Genomic DNA, 23,129 nt, shown 5'->3' on the forward strand with positions numbered 1-23,129 from the left:
ATGTCACATATCAGCTGTAAGCTACAAAGGGTCTAATCACATCTGCTCATTACTCATCTAATTTAGTAGATGATACTCAAGTATACGTTTTAAGTATAAAACCAATATGTGTGTTTTAAGATTTGGCTAAAATCAGCTTTCCTGGCAAGTATGCCTCCTTTTGGTCATGAGGCCGGGACAGTTCCTCAGGACTGGCTGTGTCACATGGTTATACTGGACAATTCTGAGTGGCCCACTCACTAACCAGCACACCCCATAACCCTGTGTTCTGGAAGAAGCCTAGCAGCAGCCGCCAGACTGAGTACTTCAGAATCGTCACAAAAATCAGCCAGCTATTTCCAACCAGCCAGCGATCCGAAGATCAATTGTACTCCAAGTAAAGGAGCGTTTTTAATAGCAACAGATGGTGCAAAACAAAGGCACCACATCTCCCCCTTCCAGCACCAGCGAGAGGCAGCCTCAGAAAGAAAAGCAGAGTCTGACTGGAGAACCTTTCGTGTGATTGCATAGTGTCCCTTGAGTTCATGTAGTGCCCACTTGATGTCCTGACTGCTCAGCATTTTGAAGTCAGCCATAAGGAGGTCAGCTGCTTGGATGAAGCACCGTTGATCAAGGGGGGCAAGTTTGGAAAAGTCAAAGTAGTCCACTTTAGGCACCTGGAAAGCAAAGTAAAACAGGAGTTAAAGCCAGGCCAGCCTGACCTTCTTTTAAAAAGAAAGAGGCTTCCTCTGTCAGCATTGATGAGTGAACACTGGCAAGACCACCCAGAACTAAACTGACTGTTCGGAGCGTGTGCACAGTGTGTGTAGAATTAGGTTATTCTAAGGCTGAGTGGGTTCATCAGAATAGGTTTAAGATTTGCTCTGTTCTCAAGAGCAGGAGACTGAATATCTATGCTGTCTGGCCCACTTATAACCATTTGAGATCTACTTAAATAAAAGGAAAAAAAGCCAACAGGGAGACAAGGAACATTTCCAGCTACTTTTGATGGAAATAAAATGGGGAAATACCCTGGAGCAGCTAACCAGTCTAGTGCTGAATGGCAGGGCTCCAATGCCACATGAGAATCCGATTAGAATTTCAGTCCACTTCATATTCCAAGGAGCTTGGTTCACAGAAGTGCTGCATATTAATATCAATCACTGACTTACAAGGATTAAAAGGGTCAGGGTGCTTTCCATTTCTCCTTGATTGAAGGAGATAGCATGTGATGCAGGTACATCTGAATGGAAAAATTGGCAAGACCTAGGCATGCACAAGACCCAGTGGGTGAAAGCCTTTTCAAAAGTCATTTTACAAGCAAGCTTTGGATAGAATTATTTTGTATTACAGATATATCCAAGGGCCTTCAATCAAGGCCCTGCTCTGTTAGGCATTGTGCAAACATGGACTCAAAGGAAAACACACCAAAAGCAGCCTAAATTGAATAGGCTTGTGGGATGCATATTAGATATGAAGACACTTTTTCACTTGCCTTTGTCTCATCTTGGCTGGCGAGCAGGCTGCTATTGGGATTTAAAACCACTCTGCCTTCCTTCTTTGGATAATCTGGATTTTCCAGAAGAAAATTACAAAGTCTGCAAAGATAAGTGTAGTTACTTGTTGGGACCTCCCTATATGCATTCCTAAATTTTAGCTTCTTTGAAGAAGCAGCACTATGGATACTCTGCAGCTGGGCTTCACAGGCTAAAAGGTGGCGTTTCATGCAAAAAGGTTTGAAAGATAAAACCACTAGCTTTAACGTAGAGTCCAAACATTTGATCATTCTTTTACTTGATCCTGCACGTAAGTACACAAAGATGAGTGGGTAACATCACAATCATCTCCATATCAGAAAGGAGACAACAAACATGACTGACTCCACTACATTTCAGACAGCTATGACCAGAAAAGTGGCACAGCTTGTACAAAAACACATTTTGAAATTTTTGTTTTAGGATCAAAGAAATCCAAGAGCATGAGGCGTTGCACTGGCCCTGCACCATTCTTTTCATATCTTAGTAAAATCCTTCACCCTCCAACTATCCTCTCACAGAATCAGAGAAGAAACTGTGTTTAAACTGATTTAAAACTAGGGATGTAAAGGGTTAACTGGTAACCCAGAAAGCATCACTCAGTACGTGGTTAACTGGCAGCCTGGCTGGGCTATAGTGATCCCTCACTCACAGGATCCCAGTTAACCATCTGACTTTTTAAATGGGATTTTACATCCCTGTTTTAAACAGGCGGGGTTCGCTCAGGAACCACAGGGGAAAGGAGCAGAGCATTGGCAGCTCCCTTTCGGGTGTGGCTGCGTGGAAGGGCAAAAGTTGGCATAGCAGCAGCGCCGGCATGGGGCTGCTCAGTGGCCTATGTTCTGCGCCTTTCCTGAAGTCTCCAGGGTAGTAGGAAGACGACAGAGCACACCCCCCCACAGCTGAAGTGGGATGGAACATGGGGAGGGGATGGGGAGAGCACAGAGACCGCGGGTGGGGGATGTGTCACATGGAGGGTCACACTGCACCCCCAAGAAATGGATTTTACTTGCCCTACTAGTCACACAAATGGTCCCTAATCTCTCCATCCACACAATTAGATAATACAGCCACTCCCCGACCTATGACCCTCCGTACTTACGACCAAACTCCCATTAACCCCATTATAATATTTTCGAGTTCAGAACCATGCACGTCAACTTTTTCGAACAGCGGGGGCAGCGCGTTTAAGGGTATTTCCGACTTAGAACCGAATCAAGTTATGACCAGGTGTTCGGAACGTAACCCATTCGTAAGTCGGGGACTGCCTGTATGTATCAGAGGTGCTAGGAAGAACATTAAAAGCAAAGAAATCTTTGAATCAAAAGATGCTAGATCACAGCAACAGCATTGGCTGGAGCTAGGAAGAACATTAACTCACTTTTGTGATCAGAAGAGGCTTTAAAAAAGCCAGTCCAAATGCAACATTTACCCACCCTCACAGTTTTAGTTCAACTCTCACACTGAAAGCAAACAGTTATATTAGGCACGGACATAGCGGGCCAGAAAATGAGGTCAAATGCATCTGCAAATGATAACAGAAAATATTATCGTACCCTGCTATATGGGATATTTAAGTTTCATTTTACATCTTAGAGGAAGAATTTTTAAGATGTCCACCTTGGATATCAGCTTTATGCCAAGACACTAGGTAATTGAGAGCACTTGGCATTTTTTAAAAACTGCTGATGTGCAGTGAAATGGAAATTTCATGGTGCTGAAGTCAGAGCAGCTGAAATGTAACAGTTTTTGTTCTGGGATAGTCCAGTTATGTTTTAGTTATTCTATACATTGCTGTTTGGGTGCCTCTAATTTTCAGGGAAGTGAACCGTCAGTATGCCGGACAGGGAAATGGATCGCTCTGTGCAGTGGCCATGCTGCAGTGCTTATTCATTAATATCTGTACCAAAGGACACGGAGTCTGTGAAGAGCCTTGCCACAGCCCTCTAAATCTGGCCATTTTTATTTATCGCATTTCAGCTTCACCTGCCATTGTGATGAAAATGTCCTTCCTTGTAAGTAAGGTTGATCACTGCTCTGGCCAGCTTATTCCAACACACAGGATGTAATGACAACCCAAAAGATAGCTTATTTAAAGGAATAAAAAAAAATACAGGCAAGAAGTCTTACTGTTCTGCAGTCACCCTTAGAGGAGATATTTTGGAATGCTTACCAGATATTCTCTGAACATGCACTCATCTCATTCATACTAGATCAGGGTGGGCAAGAATTTTTTTTAGAAGGGGGGGCACTTCAAGATTTTGGTAAGTGATCAAGGGCTGCACTTTTCTGTGGAGCGCATCTAGGGTTTGGGACGGAGGCTGTGTGCGGAAGGAAGCTCAGCACGTCTGGGGTTTGGGACAAAGGCTGTGTGCAGAAGGGAACTTAGGGTAGGGTACTGGGGTGCAGGAAAGTGTGTGGGATCGAGAGGGAGTTTGGGTGAAGGAGGAGGTTGTGATCTGGTACAGGAGCTTGGGGTGCCGTGTCCAGAAGGGAGTACGGGTAAAGAGGATTCTGGCTGGGTGGAGGGATGTAAGAGGGGGTGCAATGTCTGCAAGGGAGTTGTGGACCTGGGGGAAGATGGGAGGGGAGGTGCACACTTTGGATGATGACCTGGGGCAGGAGTTGGAATACAGGAGGGGCTGGGATTCCAGAGGCAGGCTGTGGCGGGGAGGTGCTTACCTAGGTGGCTCCAAGCCAGCAAGCTCTCTGCCTGTCTCAGTCCCAGGCTGCTCAAAATGGCTGGATGCTCCCTGCAGCTATCTGCTCTGGGTGCTGGGGGAAAGGGTAAGAGAGGAGGCGGCTTCATGTGCTGCCCCCGCCCCTAGCAAAATCTCTGAGCCCATTGACTGGTTTCTGTGAACCCTCTCCTGGTGCATGGAACAGAGAGCCACGGGGAACAGTCAGTCACTGAAAGTGGTGTAGGACTAACTCTGAAACAGTTGGCTGCTCTGTGTCTGAGGTTCCCAGCAGGAGGCCCTGACACGCTGGATCCAGCCTGCGGTCCATATCCTGCCTGCCTCTGTCCTAGATCAATAGGGTCCTAGAGGCAAAACTTGCAAGGTTAGTTCTACTGAACCCTTGCAGGATAATGGGGAAAGCATGCTTTAACACATTAATGTCTCAGTTTCCCATTCATTAGTGGTATCTACCAGGGAAACCTAAGTCCCAAACTCTTGCCTCTAATGGAGAGATTTTAAAGCACAAACAGCTGACGTAACAGACTAGGAATTCTATGACCATTAGGTATTGAATATCCTAGATTTGTTGCTGATTGTCCTATGTAGGATTCTATATAACCTGTACACTCATGCATCCTGATATTGTTCAATGAATTTCCCCATTTAGTAAGACAAAAACTACTTTCAGGTGACAACTGTGAAAACTAAAGCTACTCTTCAATTTTTGCTTCACCATCTGTCATGATCATGAGGATTAGCCAGCAGATTGGAGAGTAAGTGGTTAACCAGATCTAAGCCACGTGGAGTTGGCCAATAGGAATGCAGGTAGGAATTTCAAACTGGGACAAAGGAATTTTTGGTTTCTCCCTCCTTTGTCTCTGGGGCAGTTTTCTCTCCAGCTACTGAGGGAGTCAGACAGAATGTCTCCCTCCAAGAAAAGAATTCACTAAAATCTGTTAGGTTTTATTGTTTTATGGTTTGGGAAATGGAATCTGATGTCCGTGCATTTAAAATGGGTTTTTCTCTCTTTTGCAACTAAGTCTGGGCCCATGGTAGAATTCTCCCTGAGTATATTACTTTGCTACTCTAGCATCTAGTCATTATGCTTGCAACAGGAATATTGTGGTGATAATAAAAGTTCTCTCTCTTTTCTTTTCTTAACCCGGTATTGGTTAATTTGTGTGTCCTGGTTTGTACCTTAGGGGTGAGATTTCCCAAGTGATCTCTCCCCTGATTTTCTTATCATTACTTGGGTGGTGGCAACAGAGTTTTTATCCCCAAAATCTAGGTTAAGATTTTGGGGTGGAAGTTTTTTACCAAAGCCTGGAAAGATAAGGTTTTGGGATACTTTTGCGGGGCCCCACTTCTGCATTTATCATGCCAGAGTGGGGAAGGAGCCTTGACACTATCTAATTGGCTATAACATGTATTAGACTACAAAATGGTGTCTTCGGGACATAATGGCTCTACACTACTGACCCCATTGCTGAGGAGGCAAAACACTCGGAGCCACTTCCTCATTTCAAAATCCTGTAATTTACCCAGTTCTGCATGTATCAAGACATTAAACTCCACAACTGCCTGAGTGTCCAGATTTCAGCAAGAAAATGAGGAAGAGAGTAGTTCCATGTTAATTACGTACATTATTCTTTAGTCAGTGTTCAATGGCATTTTGATTCTAGGGTGATCAAGAGATCTCAAACACAGTATTTAAAACACAAACTTTTTTTAGGAGTTTCCAACACAACTGGCAAGTAATTAATAATCCTGAGACTGGTATTCCTTGTCAAAATTTTGCTCGACTTCTAGGCTACCATCAGCAGCTGGTATTTATGAAGTTAACACTAGCATCCCATGACATTTATTAGCTTTGTTTTCTATACACGACAGTCAGGGAAAAATGTAAAGGAGCATGCCACTGCAGTATTAAGGAAAACCACATCCTAGCTTGGGGTGTGTGTCCTGAATACAGTGCTAGCTTCATAAGGAGTACACGCCCAGTTAGTCACAAGCTGGAGAGTAGGAACAAGCAGGAGACTATTTTTTTTCAAATTAGACAGGAAAAGTAAAGTCAAGTCCATCAACAAACCTGCTGAAACCAGCAGGGGGAGGCGGGGGAAGAGAAACCAAGTAAAACATCATAAGGCTATAAACATGGAGGATGGAAATAAGCTATCTAAATGTCTATTGAGAAGTAGGGGAATGCATTTAAGGGAAAATTAGCTTGAAAATTTAGGAAGATTATTTTCCCCTACATGTGAGATCCTGAAGCCTGCGGAATATCTCCCAAGGGAAGGAATTGAAACTTCTGTGCCAGAAGATTTAAAAGCAGGCTGAATAATGTACTAGAAAGAGAGCTTGCAGAACACAATAGCTCCTGACCCAAGAACTTTAAGACTGTGAAACTATGAACATTCCAAAAGTGCGAAGATGCACGGGACCAACATGCCACTCAATTTTGCCGAAAACCCAGAAAAGTATTATTTTAAGCTCTACTTGTATCTGAAGGAGTATGTCTAATGTAGCAAGAGTGTTCTAGACATTCTGGAATAATTCTGTCTCCTTTGAGCAATGCTTTACAAAAAAGTCAACTGAGCATTATCCCTACATAGACACCTACTGGCATTATGCTAGAAGTTTGTGAATAATGAAACAACTGTAGCTGCGACAAAGATTTCAATGAATAGAAACGCTGGAGGCAGAGGATTTTTCAAGTTACCAAGGGCAGAGGTTAGCTAGACAGAAATGGCATCTGGTTTTGCCAAGCAGAGACAATGCCAGATGCAGAGGGCCTTTAGGATTAAGGAAGTATCTATGCTTCTAGACATTCTCAGTACAATGCAGACATCCTCCCCAGCATATGCTGAAGCAGCATGATTAGAGCCAGTGGACAATGAATCTGTGACTGTAGCCAAATTGTTTGTGATTTCATAATGTAATAGTTCCATTAACCAATTTGCTGCTATGTGAGAAGCTTTGGCTCTCAGCTCTGTACTTACACATTTAGGTCATAGCAGTTCTTGATGCGAATTAATTCCTCAACATACTCTCTCTTCACATCTGGGAATCTCGCTTCCTGGGATGGGAAAAGAAAAAAAAGGTTTGTTATACTGGAAACTGAAGTCCTCTACAAAGGTGCGCGAGGACACAGTCACTGATGACTGAGCTGTGTGACTTTGTCCTCACCCACAACTATTTCTAATTTGGGGACAAATTATATCTTCAAGTCAGCTATGGGCATCCACATGGCCCCACAATATGCCAACATCTTTATGGCGGACCTCAAACAACGTTTCCTAAGCTCTCGCCATCTAGCACTCTTACTCTACTTGCACTACATTGACAACATCTTCATCATATGGACCCACGGGAACGAGATCCTTGAATTCCACAGGAATTTCAACAACTTCCACCCCACCATCAATCTCAGCCTGGACCAGTCCACACAAGAGCGCCACTTTTGACACTACAACTACAATTAAATGATGGACACAACTCCACCACCTTATACCAGAAACCTACTGATTGTTATTCTTACCTACATGCCTCTAGCTTCCATCCAGGACACATCACACAATCAATTGTTTACAGCCAGGCCCTAAGATATAATTGGATTTGCTCCAGTCCCACAGAGACAAACACCTACAGGATCTCTATCAGGCATTCTTAAAACTTAAAATACCCACTTGGGGAAGTGGGAAAAAAAAACAAATTGACAGAGCCAGACAAGTACCCAGGTATCTGCCTCTTCAAGATAGTCCCAACACGCAGAACAGACCACCACTAAGTCATCATCTACCCCTACAACGAACTAGGGATGTAATAGTGTAGTCGATTAACCGATAAGTAAAAGCTTATACATTAATGCTATAGACTACATGCATTTTCCCTCCCTCCCCCCTCCAGTACACTTGTTAGCAGGCTGGTCAGCAGCCTGGCTCAGTCCTGGCTTGCGACCATCCAGGACCTACCCGTGCTGCGGCTCTGCATTGAAAGCGTATTAGGAGCTAGGCGGCAGGCAAGTCGTCTCAGTTCTGGCTCGTACCAGATGACATAGAGGCAACAGCATGGATTAGCTGACGGCTCCTCTGGAGTGGGGCTGGAGTGCACTGGCTGCCAGCCCCACCCCCTGGGGACTATAGGATAGTCAACTAACCAATAAGAATTCATGAGGTTACTCAACTACTCAATTAACCGATATTTAACATCCCTACAACAAATCCCACTGCCAACTCTGTTCACATATCTAAGGACCTAACCACATAAGCCATTACACATCGGGGCTCATACAACTCCACATCCTCTCATGTAATATATGCTGTCGAGCCAGAAATGCCCCATCTGCCATGCATATTGGCGGAACCCAGCAACAAAGGATAAATGGACACAAATCAGACATCAGGAACGGTAACACATAAACCAGGTAGGTTAAAATGTTTCCCTACAGGACACAATTATGGATTTAAAAGTAGCCATTCTTCCACAAAGGAATTTTACTACCCAATTACAGAAACACACTGTTGAACTGGAATTCATTTACAAATTTGACATTGTAAACCTGAGCTTGAATAAAGATATTAACTAGTTAATGCATTACAAAGCCAATTTTCCCTGCCTTTAACATTCACATTTTCACTTCAAAAGCTATGAATGGGACACATCCAGCCCACTTAATTAGCTTCAGTAACAGGGGTCCTAAATTTGACAGGTAACTGCTTTTGCTGCTATATATACACACCTTGGACTATGTTATTTCCAACTCCAACTCATCTGATGAAGTGGGCTTTACCCACAAAAGCTCATGATTCTATATATGTGTTAGTCTCGGTGCCAAAGATCTACCCATTTTTAAATTAATGAGAACCATACTGAAGTTGCACACTCAAGCATCCAGAAATTAGGAAATATTAGAATTAAGGTTGCATGGGCAACCTTATACATTATAATTTCAAATCACACATTTCTACAGGAGTCCTGCTTTATTCAGTGCACAGAATGAAACTGCTCTGATGTTGAATCAGGCCTATGTAGTGAAGGAGACACATCCGTAAGATCCATGATTCATATGTTGCCAAAGTCAGACTGTGTAGCGAACGAGGCAGATCACAGGAAGACAAAGGAGGGTCTTAAGGTAAAGACAGCTAAGTGCTATCCCAGAGAACTGAATGCCATTCTTACACCTCTGCTAGCAATGTTAGATATTGAGTATCTGAATAGTCGTGTAACCGCATCAAATCTCAGCAGTCATATGACTATTCAATAATCCTGGGGTGGAGCCAGCAGCCAGTGCTGCTCCCAGCCTCTCTCCTAGGGAGCCCCCTGCTACCCCTTGCTGCTGCCTCTGTATCAGAAGCAGCAGTGCAGGGTGGCAGGGGAGCCAGTTTAAAATCCAGCTCCCCTTACAGACTGGCTGCCTGCCATCCCGCACTGCTGCCTCTGATACAGAGGCATCAGTGTGGGGTGGCAGCAGCCCCTGTCTATGGGGGTCCAAGCTCCCCATGGACAGAGACTGCTCCACAGTATGTTGAGGAGCCTCTGTCCGCGGGGAGCTTGGACCCCCCCCGAGGACAGGGGCTGCTACTGTGAAGCAGCCTCTTCCCACAGGCTGCTTCGTGGCAGCCTCCATTGTGGCCCCCCCCCTCCTCCCCGCTGATTGACAGAGGCAGCACCGTAGTGGTGTGGGGAGGCAGCACTGCGGAGCTGGTGCTGGGGAAACCAGCTTTTAAGCTTATTTCCCACCACACCCACATTGCTACCTCTGATACAGAGGCAGCAAGGGAGAGGGAATGCAAGTAGTTAACAAGATTAATCATCTAGTCAGCTACTCACTGACATCCCTAACCCATGCCTGAGTTCCTGTGAGATAGTCTGTTTAAATGACTTTTGTCTAGCTTTTTACAGGTGGCCACTAATTATTAATTGTAGGTTCTTCATTTTTTAAGTGCCCAACTTAAGACACTGTGGTCTGATTTGCCAAAGTAACAGGCACTCAGAGTTGTAACTGAACTAAATGGAAGCCGTGTTTTCAACTCATGAAGAGTTGTATAGGGACACGTTCTGTCCAAAACTCCAAGGCTGTGTCTACACTAGTCACTTTTTCCGGAAAAGCGGTTGCTTTTCTGGAAAAACTTGCCAGCTGTCTACACTGGCCGCTTGAATTTCTGCAAAAGCACTGACGATCTCATGTAAGATGGTCAGTGTTTTTGCGGAAATACTATGCCGCTCCTGTTCGGGCAAAACTCTTTTTCCAAAAAACTTTTGCGCAAAAGGGCCACTGTAGACAGCAGAGATTTGTTTTCCGCAAAAAAGCCCCAATCGCGAAAATGGCGATCGGGGCTTTTTTTGCGGAAAAGCGCGTCTAGATTGGTCACGGACGCTTTTCCGCAAAAGTGTCCTGCCAATCTAGATGCTCTTTTCCGAAAATGCTTTTAACAGAAAACTTTTCCGTTAAAAGCATTTCCGGAAAATCATGCCAGTCTAGACGTAGCCCAATTGTTTTTAAAAGCTATCAATGCAGAGTAGGCAAGCAACTGCAGTGACTTCCTCAGTGAAGACAGCACACAGACTACATACCGTTTCTTTGATGAGTAGTGCTGTGAGGTCTTTATCCTGTCCAGCAGCTCCTTGCTCTGGAATGTTACCAGAGCCAGGCTCATGTGATCCCTGTGCAGGGAAAGCTGGGCCTGGCTGTTCATTGTCTATTGCTGCCCACTGGCTTCTTATTTCCTCAGGTGGATGAGCTGGTTGAGGAGAAGCAGGGCCGGGAATCCCATCCTGTTGTGGCTCCGGTCTGGGAAAGGCTGGCCCAGGGTTCTCCTCCCGGTATGCCCTTAGCAAAGAGCCCAGCTCTGCTTCAGGCTGCCCTTGCTGTGGAGCACAGCAGTTTGCTACAATATGTGGCTCATTGTCTACAGGCTGGAAATAAGGATGATCCAAACGACTGTTGTCTCTGGTGGCCTGTCCACTTGCTGCTGTTGCTGCAGCAGCTGCTCCTCTGAGGTTTTGTATGAGCTCTTGCTCCAAGTCTTCAACCTCCTGGTTCTGTACTTCCAGCTTTTCCTCCCATTTAGGTAGGAAGCCAGGTTCCTCCAGGTTGATTATTTCCCTTTCACCTGTGGGTCTTGGGTTTCTCTTTATTGCTTGAACCACACTTGGTCCAGGCTCTGAATCACCCCCTCTTTCACCTCTATGCCTACAGTGTTCAGAGGGTCCAGGCAGTGGAGAGGCATGGTTTCCATTCTTGTCTCTGCCTGCCCCTGCATTGCTCTCCCCTCTGCGGTTACAATGGGGTCTCTGGCACACCACACAAGGCCAAACATCCTCCTTCCGATGTAAGCTCTTCAGTGCCACAACGTCATCTTTAGATACTTCTCCCAGCTGGTTCATTCCTGGCCACTGAGCAGCGGATCTGATGACATTGGGACGCAGAATCTGCTGTTTTGAGGCCTGAAAAGAAACAAAAACTGAATAGTGGGAGTTCTCCCTTTTAGCACATGTCATGAAGTGGTCCTGTCTAAATCAGGGGTGGGTAATAATTTTTGATTGGGGGGGGGGGGGGGGGGGGGGAGTCATGCCAAGAATTTGGTTAAGTGCTCAAATGCTGCACTCGTCCATTTATATGAATGGAGGAGGTTGGGGGCAGAAGGGAACACGGAGAAGGGAATAGGGTGCAGGAGGGGATGCAGAGGTATGGATTGTGGTGTAGAGCAGGAGTGGGGGGTGCAGGGTTTGGGAGGGGATATGGTTGCAGAAGATATGGGTTGTGATCTGGGGCAGGAGTGTACTTGGGGGGCAGTGTTGGAGGGAGGTAGACAATGGGGTGCCAGGTCAGGCTCTGGCCCAGAAGCACTTACCTTAGCTAGCTCCCATCCAGCTGCCTAGTGGGACCCTCATGCAAGCTCCCTGCCTGCTGTGTTGCCGCTGAAAGCAGTGGGCTGTAGAGACCACGTGCTCTCTGTGCACCATATGCCTCTTGATGGGGGGGGAAGGGGCCTTCGTGCACTGCCTGCGCTGCAAGCATGGCCCAGGCAGCTTACACTGGCCAGTTTCCAGCCAATGCAAGCTGCAAGATTGCACTGGGGGGGGGAGGGGGCAGCGAGTGAAGGCCCCCCCCCCGAAGGCGCGCACATTGTGCTAAGAACACATGGCCCTCCCAGCTAGCTGCTTTGAGTGGTGTTCAGGGGCACAGAAGCCAGGGAGCCTACCCAACGTTACCACTAGGCCATGGGACAAAAGTAAGCCAGATCCAGTGGTTTGGTGGATGGATCAAGCCCATGGGCTATATTTTGCCCACCCTGCTCTAGATGACCTATGCAGTCAACTAAAATTTTGGTCTGGGGCAGAGGAAGTAAGATGTTTAGCAAGCAATAGGACAAGGGATCCAATACGGAGAACGTCTTATGCACCAGATAAAAAAAGCATATTGAGAACATTCATTTAAAATCCAGATCTCCAGATCCATGTTAGAGTTCAACAAGGTTAAAAAGTTTGGCCACAAAGCTATTTTAGTTAACCATAAAACTCTAATGCTTACATTGTCTTCAAGTATTACACTTATGTTAAAACATACCACGAGACACTAAATACACAATCATCTCAAGAGATCCATTTACAAATTAGTTGTCCCCTCTGACATGAAGAAAGCATGGATTCTTTTTGTAGTACACCAGGCACTCTGTGTCCCTATACTGTACTAAACCCTGGCACTGCTTAGACAGGAGAATTCAGTGACAATGCTCTTGGACTTCACCTTCCCCCAGCAGCAGTGCTGAGGGGAACCTCAGAGATATTTCTGTATTGACACCCTCTTCCCCAAACAAGGATATCCATCTACAAGAAACCAGAGAGAAACTGTTCGGAAGGTGATGTGGCAGAAGTGGAGCTGGTAAGCAATTATAAAATTGCATTAACACTATGTGAGACGAGGTCAGCAGCAAGGAGAAGTTTTGTATTCTACACTGTAAGGCTTTCCCATGTAAATGAACTGACCTAACTTGTAGTGGAGCTGTGGGAAGAACAAACGAGGGAAGCAAAACAATGCCTTCACAGATCAGAACACCTAGGCACACACTAGAAAGACAATGGGGCACAGCTGTTAACTTCATAAATGCAGTATCTTGTCTCCAACTACAGTAAACTTCCAATAATCCGGCACCTTTAGGATTCAGGGGATGCCGGATTATCAGATACGCCAGACTATCAGAAGGGTGGGCTATGAGGGGTCTGGAGTGAGGTGGGAGGGGATGCCACCCCAGATCCCTCATAGCCCCCCCCTTACCATAGTCCGGCTTTGCCCCAGGCGTCCCTGATTCAGCCGCTGCTGGTCAGTTTCAGCAGCAGCTGAATCGGGGATGCCTGCAATAGAGCAGCTGGGGTGCTGCCGGGTTGGTCCCGCAGCACCGAGGGGCGGTGCTACGGCACCAACCCAGCAGCACTCCAGCTGCTCTTGGGGATGCCTGGGACAGAGCAGCTGGGGTACTGCCCGGTTGGTCCCGTGGCGCTGCCCCTCGGGGCTGCGGGACCAACCCGGCAGCACCCCAGCTGCTCTTGGGGACCCCTGGGGCAGAGCAGCTGGAGTGCTGCCGGGTTGGTCCCACAGCGCCAAAGGACGGCGCTGCGGGACCAACCCGGCAGGACCCCAGCTGCTCTGCCCCAGGGGTCCCCGATTCAGCCGCTGCTGAAACAGATCAGTGGCTGATTCCAGGAAGCCCGGGGTAGAACTGCTCTGCCCGGTGCTTCCTGGAATCAACCCCTGATCTGTTTCAGCAGCGGCTGAATCGGGGACCCCTGGGGCAGAGCAGCTGGGGTCCTGCCGGGTTGGTCCCGCAGCGCCGTCCTTTGGCGCTGTGGGACCAACCCGGCAGCACTCCAGCTGCTCTGCCCCAGGCGTCCTGAAGAGCAGCTAGGGTGCTGCCGGGTTGGTCCCGCAGCCCTGAGGGGCAGCGCTACGAGACCAACCCAGCAGCACCCCAGCTGCTCTGCTCCTGGCTTCCCCGATTCAGCTGCTGGTCAGTTTCAGCAGCAGCTGAATGGGGGAAGCCTGTCCGGCTGCCCCAGCACTTCCGGGTTCCTAATGGTGCCGGACCATCAGGAGTCCCGGAGCATTGGATGCCGGACTAATGGAGTTTCACTGTATAAACCTGGTGGTAATGCTGGGGCCTGCCTTCCAGATTGAAGGGATGCAAACAGTTTAAAAGTGAATTCCTGAAAAGGTAAGGGCATTTGTCAGGAGCTGTCTAGAGAGCCAGGCTGTCGGAAAAGAGAAGTTCTATGAAAGAATCTAAGGAATTGGGTCTGTCCAGATCCAGGGGGTGGTAATGGGGGGGAGGGGAGCATTATATTTAGGCTGATTTACTGTTTTAAAATGTTTCTCTAAACGTTGTTATAAAAAATACATACTTTGGTCACGAATTACCATTGCCCCAGCAGGGCTAGAACTACAGAAACTGTGTCTAGATCACACCTGCTAAGTTGATCATGGTTATCACAAAGGGGACTGTACCCCACACCCAATCAGAGAGAGAGAAATGCTTCTTTCCACCTCAAGAAAGAGGTGATGGCCCACGACGCAAAGCAGTGCATGTGGAGGGGAGAAGAAAGTGTTAGAGGTGCAATTAGCCCAAAACTGACAGTTCAAGAGCAGTAGTCATATGCACCCAAAGTATAATATATAGGCATTAAAGCAGGCCACTGGTTTAATATACAGAAATGGTTAAATTTCAGACCATATGGCACTAGCTTTAGTCATTAACATGAAAGGAATCAAGCAAACAGTCATTGCACACTTGTCCTACACAGTTTCGCTCCCAATAAGGCTGGAAATACAGTCAATTTACTACCTATGGGAGGCTCCCCTCAGGTATTAATGGGCCAGGACGTTCTGGTTTCTAACGCTCAGCTTTGATCACTGGGACATGCCATGTGTTTAAGGGATCGATGGCTCAATACTCAAATATATCCCCACTTCCCTAAGTACAAGTACAGAAGCTTACGTCAGGGGACAGGCAAGAATTTCATGCCCTGGACTGCAGAAGTGGCCGACACACGCCCATAAGTCAAGTGAAGTTCATGATCACCCTCATTTTAGATATGGAACATCCCTAAGAGACTACACATACCAGTTTACGGTGCTCCACCTTTTTTGGATTATGAAAGAGTCATCATATGCTGGGAGCTGTAATCTTTTATGGCTCCACCACGGTCTTAACTAGCATGGCTTTGTTAACCTCACTTTATCCACATAAGACGGAGAACCTGAAATCCAAAAAGGTTGCCAATGCAGTCATCAGCTAGCGCTATACTCAGGGGTCCCTGCTGAATATGCTACCACAGTGGTCACTGTGAGCACTGAAGAAGCATGTTATTTACCTACACTACAGATTGTTTAAAGAAGCAGCAAATGCAGTGACATGTACAACATATGAAAAACAAAATCACCTCCACGAGGATGACTACATCGTCGTCATCTTCCTCCTGCCGCTGCTGAACTGGTGTGTCTAGCAACAAAGGCAATTCTTCATCTGAGGAGTCCGATATGGTGATAAGTCCTTCATCTCTCCTGTCTATCCAGCCTGCAGTAAGGCAGATAATGTTATCTATCTGCTAGAGGTTCACATCAGCTCAAATATTTAGGTCCTACAATTTGAATCTTTAATTAAAAAAAAAAGTCCTAACGTTTGCATGGGGGGGTGGGGAGAAGGAGAAGGGGCTCACAAGGCACTAGTGCCATTTTTAGAGCATCCCATCACCAGTCAGCACACTCATGTATGGAAATCTGTGGACGTGCAAACCACAACACAAAACGCCCGAAAGAAGCATACGTAGAACACATGTTTCTTTGGTGCTGTGCAAAGCCTCATCTCAGATTTCAGCAGGAGTCAATTTAGGAAATGGTACAGCCACACAGGCTGCTGCAAGGGCTAACAGATACTCTAGCTTCAGTGCCTGGCTTCTTCAAACTAATTTCTAGAAAGAATGGGATAGGAGGCACTGCATATGGGAGGCTCCAGCAGGGTCAGTATCTTAAATGCTCATTTGATTGATTATTTGAGCAGGTTCTGGAGGAGGGAGGGGGCTCCAAGTGCAATTCAGTCCCTTATAAAAGCACAGAATGACTTAGAAGGAGTCTGAGTAAATGAGGTAGGATCACTGGCTTTGGGAAATCCATTACTCCAGCAAAGCGTATTCTGCCAAGAAGCAGTGTCCTTATCTTACAAGGCTCTTTGCAAGAATGGGATAAGAACATAAGAATGAGTGTGGTTACTGGAGCCTGGAACACACATTTCATGCAGATATTTATGGGTTCTCTACATGACACACAGCACTTATTCAGAGGCAAAGCATGGAACGGATACTCAAGATTTTGGCTCAACCTTCTGCAAGTAAAACTGCTAAACAGCCTATCACTTGCCTAGAGACAACAGTGTTAGTATACAGTCTTCTTTGTCAGCCTGAATAGAATTTGGGGTTTGACTTTTTGCTACTCATATGAATGTGTGTAAACAAAGGACAAAGGCACGGGTGTGTATTGCTTCTACCTGGCCAGATGGGTTTGTTAGTTCAATGGGAAGAGATAAGGGACAGAAGATACACGGTAGGTGTGCAGTATACAAGCAAAGCAACTGAAAGGCTGTCTGGCTCCCCTCTCAAGTCAAGGTCAAGCAACCAGTTAAGAGGAACAGGGGAGGAGAGAGGCATAAGACACACTAAAAGCCAAATAAAAGCCTGGCATTGGTCAGAACACAACACCCTCACCCCTCCCATGGGACACAAAAGGGATGGCATACAAAAGACTCATTGCCCCCAAAAAGGAACATGGCCGTAAACTGTAAGGGATGAGGCTGGGATGTGCATGGCAGGGATATTTGGGCAGGCTAAGAAGCAGCAATTGGAAATGGGGAGGCGATGGGGATGGGCAAGGCTCTGCAGCGACACAGCTGGGAATGGAACCCTGGGAAACTGACTGTCAACATGCAGTGCTACAGATGCACTTGCTTGGCTTACACATCACACTGTCTGCACTTCAAACATCTCGTCTTCTGCTTTCTGTCGGTGTGACAAAACCCAAGGGCAGGGGTGAAGGGAAATCCCTCAAAGAGACAGATTCATCCCTGGGCCTTTTTGAATAGACCCCTATAATTCTCCAAAGACACTGGTATTTTAAACTCCACTTGTGCAGGTTCAAATGCCAACTTATAGACCTATTAAAACATGAATGCAAAGCAACCCTCCATGCCAGGAGAACCAGGAGAGTGGATTGTGCTGCTAGGCCCTCAAAGACTTGTGGAAATAGCTGCTCAGAAAAGAGCAACTTCCAGAAGTTTAACAACCATCTTGAAGAAAGGGGAACAGGAGGAGGAGAAACTGAGATACTTCTTGGACAGGACATGGCCACAGAACTCACAAAAAGTCAATCAAATGAGTATGGGATTTGGTATAGCGGAGCATTCCAACAAACACAACTTTCAATAGTTAGTTACTTGCAGGCACTAGCATTAGATGTAAGGGCTTCACAAGTGTACATGAAGTTACTTACCTTTTCCACCGTGGCTTCGGAAACTGTTCAAGTGAATTACCTCTTCGTTGCCACCTCCTTCTGCCATTTTAAACAGCTGTGCACATGAGCATCAATACCTGAGCATGGCAATCACAACCTCAGGACCTGGAAAACACGACAGAAATGGCAGTGAGCTCTCTTCAAAGCCCACACAACACAGCAATTAATTAATTTCAGGCTGGATCATGTTCCAAGACCCTAACTGCAATTGTGCTCGGTTAGATTTTTTCAATTGCAGGTTCTAGAAATCCAGAATTACTTCAGGAAAATCCAAACCAAACACATTCTAAGGGAGCTAAGCCTTTGGTGTAATGATGATATTAAGCAAAGAGAACAAGTTGTTTGAGATGCATAACTGATGTGTTTTGGAGGCTACTAGAGTCAAGCAAAAAGGGTGGTCCTTCTGTGTTTGATACTTACTGTACAAATCAGAACAGACATTTTAAAGCCAGACCTCACTATTATACGTCATCCGATTTTTGGCACAGCTTCATCTATAGTCCCTAATTCACTGATGAAATCTGCTTATCAGACGTATTGTTTCCATCAGTGGACTAAGAGGGCCATTCTTAAAGCCAAAGGCCTGGTTATTTTAAATGTTACCCAAAGAAAGGAATCCTTTAAACTTTTTTCTATTTTAATGGTTTGGCAAGCAAGCCACGAAAGCCAGTAAACTCAAGTAATAACTAAATGACTCCCATGGTCTTCAGGGTAAAACACCAAAGAAAAACAGACTATCTAGTGGGGTTTTCTGCTGCCATCTGCTGGTAGAAGACACTGACCATGTGCATAGGCTGGTAACAGGACAAAATTGTAGCAACTGAAATACTGGCACTATAGTTAACAACTGATAAAACCCATCACCACGATCCTTACATTATGAAGCAAGCCAATAAAAGGCTCCAATATTAAGAGATGGTATTTGTGCGATGCACAAAGCAAAGCAAGGACAAACTTCTCAATAATTCTAGTTAATTTAGGAACCATGTTATCTACTGATCGAACAGTTTTCCGTATCTCTTAAAACTGTTTGAGAACACATTTAAATCCCAAATTCCAATAGCTGTTGATGAGATGAAAGAGAAGAACTTCAGGGTTAAGAGACATTTTGCTGCTCATTTCCATTAACATTACTGCTCTTGACACTTCATTCATCTAGCTGGAGCTTTCAGGTATGTATCACTGTCCTATACACTACGCTCTCCCTGACAGTGAACATACAGAATACAAATATGTATTGTTCCTGTCCATGGCACGTCCCCACCAATGCTCCAAAACAGGGAATTGAGGGAATCCCAGGAACTAGTTGACTTCCACAGACTTGGTTCTTAACACTGGGAAACTGCCCTCAGATGGTGCTTTACTCTCCACAAGAGATTAAATTTCTTTATAAGGTAGAGGATTTTGCTGGGGATTAGTTTCTCACCTTAATGAAGTTCTCACAGCTGCCATCAGCACAGGGATTCTCAAACTGGGGATTGTGACCCCTTTGGAGTGGTGAGGTTATTACGTGAGGGAGTCACCCCCAAAACCCATTTTGCCTCCTGCATTTACAGTAGGGTTAAATATTAAAAAGTGTTTTTAATGGGGGGAGGGGAAATCACACTTGCTATGGTGAAGAGTCAGAAACACTAAAGTTCGTGAACCACCGCATTACACAAGGTACAAGATGACATTAACCTGACTATTCCAGTACAAAAGAGAATCTGGACTGTGAACACAAAGAAAACTTCCAGAAGCCAATGCAGCATAAATAATAGATTTCCATCCTAGATAGTATCATGCCTATCCTTTATTGAACCAACTAAAGAAGAGCTCTGTGTAGCTCAGGGGTGGGCAAAAGGGCCTCCACGGGCCAGATCGGGCCCGCCGAGGCCCTGCCGCTCCACTGCCCCCAGGCCAATTACGGCTTGGGGGCAGGAGAGAGCAAAGCTTCCTCCCGCCCTGCCAGGAGCACGCAGTGCTTTGAAGCGCCATGTGCTCCTCGCAGGGCGGGAGGAGACGTCATGCACCGCCCCGCCCCCAAGCCCTGATTGGCCTGGGGATGGGAGGAGGCTTTGCACGCCAATCAGGGCCTAGGGGCGGGGGAACGTGCAAAGCTTCTTCTCACTAGGTACCCATGTCCCTGGCAGGGTGGGAAGAGGTGGAGAAAAGGGGCTCCCCCACCCCCAGACCAATCATGGTCTGGGGGTGGGATAGCCCAGAAGCATCCTGGCCCCGCACCTTCCCTTCCGGGGCGGCCCAGGACCATGTCAAATATTTTTGAAGTGGTCCCCGACCAAAAATTATTGCCCACCCCTGGTGTGGCTCAACAGAAGCTGGTTCAACCCAAGATTTTGGTTGCAGTTGAGGGAGGAAATATGAAAAGCAGTCAAGCAAATCAAAATTACCTTAGAGCAGTGGCTCTCAACCTTTCCAGACTACTATATCCCTTTCAGGAATCTGATTAGTCTCGCGTACCCCCAAGTTTCAGCTCACTTATTTCCTTGCAAGACAAAAATACAAAAGCTGTCACTGCACACTATTATTCAAAAATTATTCATTATTTTTACCAAATAATGATTGGAATAGAAATATTATACTTAAATCATACACTAAAATGTTGAGTAGTATAAACACATCATTGTATGAAATTTTAGTTTGTATTGACTTCAACTTGTGCTTTACGTAGTCTGATGTTAAAGCAGGCATGTACCCAGATGAGCTGGTGTATCCCCTTGAAGACCTCTGCATATTCCAAAGGGTACACACCTCTGGCTTTCATGGTTGGGCAAGGTGATGGTGGGCTAGTGCTTGTGTTTTGCTTTGTTTGGGTTTTCTGCTTTGTTTTTTTAAGTCTGGAACCTCTTGTTTAGACAAGTTCAAACATGTCATAGAAGTCTGTGATATTTAAGACACATTTAATTAAGATGACCAGAAATTAACTCCTGAACAAATGTAAACAAGACACTTTAATTCCTAGGTGCTTTGAAAGTCACATCAATACAAACAGATGCTCTCCCCACACCTCAAAATCTCAATCACCAGAACAAAGTGAATAGAAGATGGCACACTGCAGATGTGTATTTAATAGCTTTAAGAGGTGATGTTATTAAACACAAACTAACAACTTCTGCCCATCCCACTCCCACAAACTCCTGATTTCAAGTTAGGGTTGTAAAAACCTAGATAATCAGTTAACCTGTTAAACATTATGTTAAACTGGGTAACTGATTAAAAAGGGATTGGCAGGAGGGCCCGCTCCAGCCCACCAATTAACCGTACCCAGTAAGCATCACCCGGTAATGATTGCCGGTTAACCAGTCACGTCCCTACTTCAAATATGTATGTTTTTGTATGAGCGCAGAGCCCAAAATTTAGTCCGTTAGGTAAAAAAGGTTCCTTTTTTATGTAAGAGCAGATTGTGCACTGTGACTAAAGTCGATCCGTTAGACACATGAAGTATGCATCCTTAGGGAGGGCAATTCATAACTCCCTATCTAAAGGCCCTATCTACCAGTCATTTGAGTCAAACTCTAGCATTCTACTTTACTACTCTGAGAGGCAAAGATAGATTGCAGTAACAGCAGCAGCCACAAGAGGAAGGAAACAGTTAAAGTATATCCAAGCAACCAGTCACCTTTAGCACCTGCATAAGAAACACAGAGGCAAAACAAAGAATGAGCCTCACAAAAGCCTAAAGCACATATTGAATCTCAGCACTAGAGAGCCGCTAACTTCCAGCTAGGAAAACAAGCCTTAGCTACAGGCAATATGCAAATACAAGGCTGCAAAGCCCATGACTGTAGACAGAAAAGTATGATTGAGCACTGAAAGCAGGGTTTTCAGATCAGCAGGGCAAGAATCTTGCTCAATACAAATTTAACACACCAGCAGTGTGACTCAATGGTGTAGGAAATAGAGCAGTTTTTCTTTAAAAAGGCACAATTAACACATGAACAACTACACCAGGCAGGACACCCCAGATTAAGTCATCGAACCCCATATCAAATAAAGAAACCTAATGGTTCTCTTTGAAACATGCAAGAGTTAATGTTGTACACAGGGAATGATTAAATAACCTACTGAGGACTAGGGTTTCTCTGCACTAGCCATGAGCTCATGCTGGGGAAATCAATCCATCGAGGGTCAACGTAGTGTTTCTAAAACTAGGGATGTTAAAATGAGTTAAATTAATTAATCATGTAACTGCTGAAGGGGAAGGGGAGAGAAAAGAAGAGGGCGTGTGCAGGAGCGGCCCAAGGTGCCCCTGGCAGAAGGTGCAATCGGCGCCCCTGCCTGCACGGCCGTGACATTATCATCAGGCACCCGGGGCCGGCAGCACCCTAGGCAACCACCTAGTCTGCCTAGGCTCACGGGCCGCCCCATGGCGTGTGCGGGGAGCTGGCTTTTAAGCTAGCTGCCTGCACATACTGGGAGCCTGCATGTAACTGCAAAGGTTAGCCGATGAGCCTGGGATCGTCGGTTAACCATGTACACAGTTACACTTTCACATCCTTGTCTAAAACCCCGCAGACTCTAGTACTCCAATGGACCAAGAAGAGTAAGGGGAGGCACGGAGTGGACCCCGTTGTAAATAGCACTAAGCTACGTCAATTTGAATTACACCACCACCAAAGTCAATCTGAGTAGCTTAGATAGTGTAAGAGCAAGTCTACACTATGGGGGAAACGTCTAACTGCTGATCGTCATCTTTCTAATAAAACAGCATCATGTCCCCCTCTGTGGGCAGGGCTTAAATCGGAAGCCCAGGAGCTGGTCTGTTATCAGTATTTCATATATTCTCCTGTCTACACTATAGTCTTGTCTACACTACAAGTTGCTTCATTTCAGCTTGCAGTGGTGCCACAATTTAGCAAGTTGCCACAACATAGTACTATCCATACTATAGGGGCACAATGTAGGCCAACCTAGCGCACAGCATTCCTGCTAGCAATGCAGGGCCTGTGGATTATTGCAATTACCCAACCTTGGCTGCTTTCAGGGCCTGTCATGCAGCTGACAGATAAGTGGCCTGTCAGGGTGACAGGCACTGCTCAAGCTGTCAAAAGTGCCACCAAAAGGTGGGCATGAGCATTTTGAGGTTGCATAGGGAGGAGTAATCGCACCATTGTTACTGCTTCATTAGAATCTGTAATTTACACTATCACTGCAAAAGAATCCCCCAGTGATACTGTACTGAGTACTTCATAGGACAGTAATTATCTTTGCTCAGAGGAAGGACAAGCAACTGTGTGTGGCATGTTTGGTGTTTTACAGGTATGCTAGGGGTGGTAACAATATTGGCAATTTGTGTTAGTGCAGAAGAGCTTTCAGATAACTTCTCCTCCCAAACCGGTCCGTAACAACTTAGCTAAGCCTGTTCCCAACTTTAAAACA

General features: G+C 45.9%; 1 protein-coding gene across 5 annotated transcripts in view; it reads right to left on the reverse strand.

The window, feature by feature from the left end:
• The window catches only part of RNF216 (ring finger protein 216), a 146,544-nt gene that overhangs the window by 100,536 nt on the left and 22,879 nt on the right, over positions 1-23,129 (reverse strand). For 2 of the 5 annotated variants that reach the window (XM_075899671.1, XM_075899672.1), the window contains 7 exons: positions 20,141-20,235; positions 17,730-17,855; positions 15,632-15,765; positions 10,769-11,641; positions 7,195-7,271; positions 1,475-1,577; positions 492-656 (listed from right to left, as the gene is read on the reverse strand). In XM_075899671.1, the coding sequence (XP_075755786.1) occupies positions 492-656; positions 1,475-1,577; positions 7,195-7,271; positions 10,769-11,641; positions 15,632-15,765; positions 17,730-17,796 (1,419 nt within the window). In that variant the 5' untranslated portion in view covers positions 17,797-17,855; positions 20,141-20,235. Of the gene's footprint in view, positions 1-491; positions 657-1,474; positions 1,578-7,194; positions 7,272-10,768; positions 11,642-15,312; positions 15,448-15,631; positions 15,766-17,729; positions 17,856-20,140; positions 20,236-23,129 lie in introns of those variants that run through there. The other 3 variants (XM_075899673.1, XM_075899674.1, XM_075899675.1) reach the window with 2 other exon arrangements.

The sequence above is a fragment of the Pelodiscus sinensis genome, chromosome 16 (assembly GCF_049634645.1).
Source record: "Pelodiscus sinensis isolate JC-2024 chromosome 16, ASM4963464v1, whole genome shotgun sequence".
In the NCBI taxonomy this organism is placed as follows: domain Eukaryota; kingdom Metazoa; phylum Chordata; order Testudines; family Trionychidae; genus Pelodiscus; species Pelodiscus sinensis.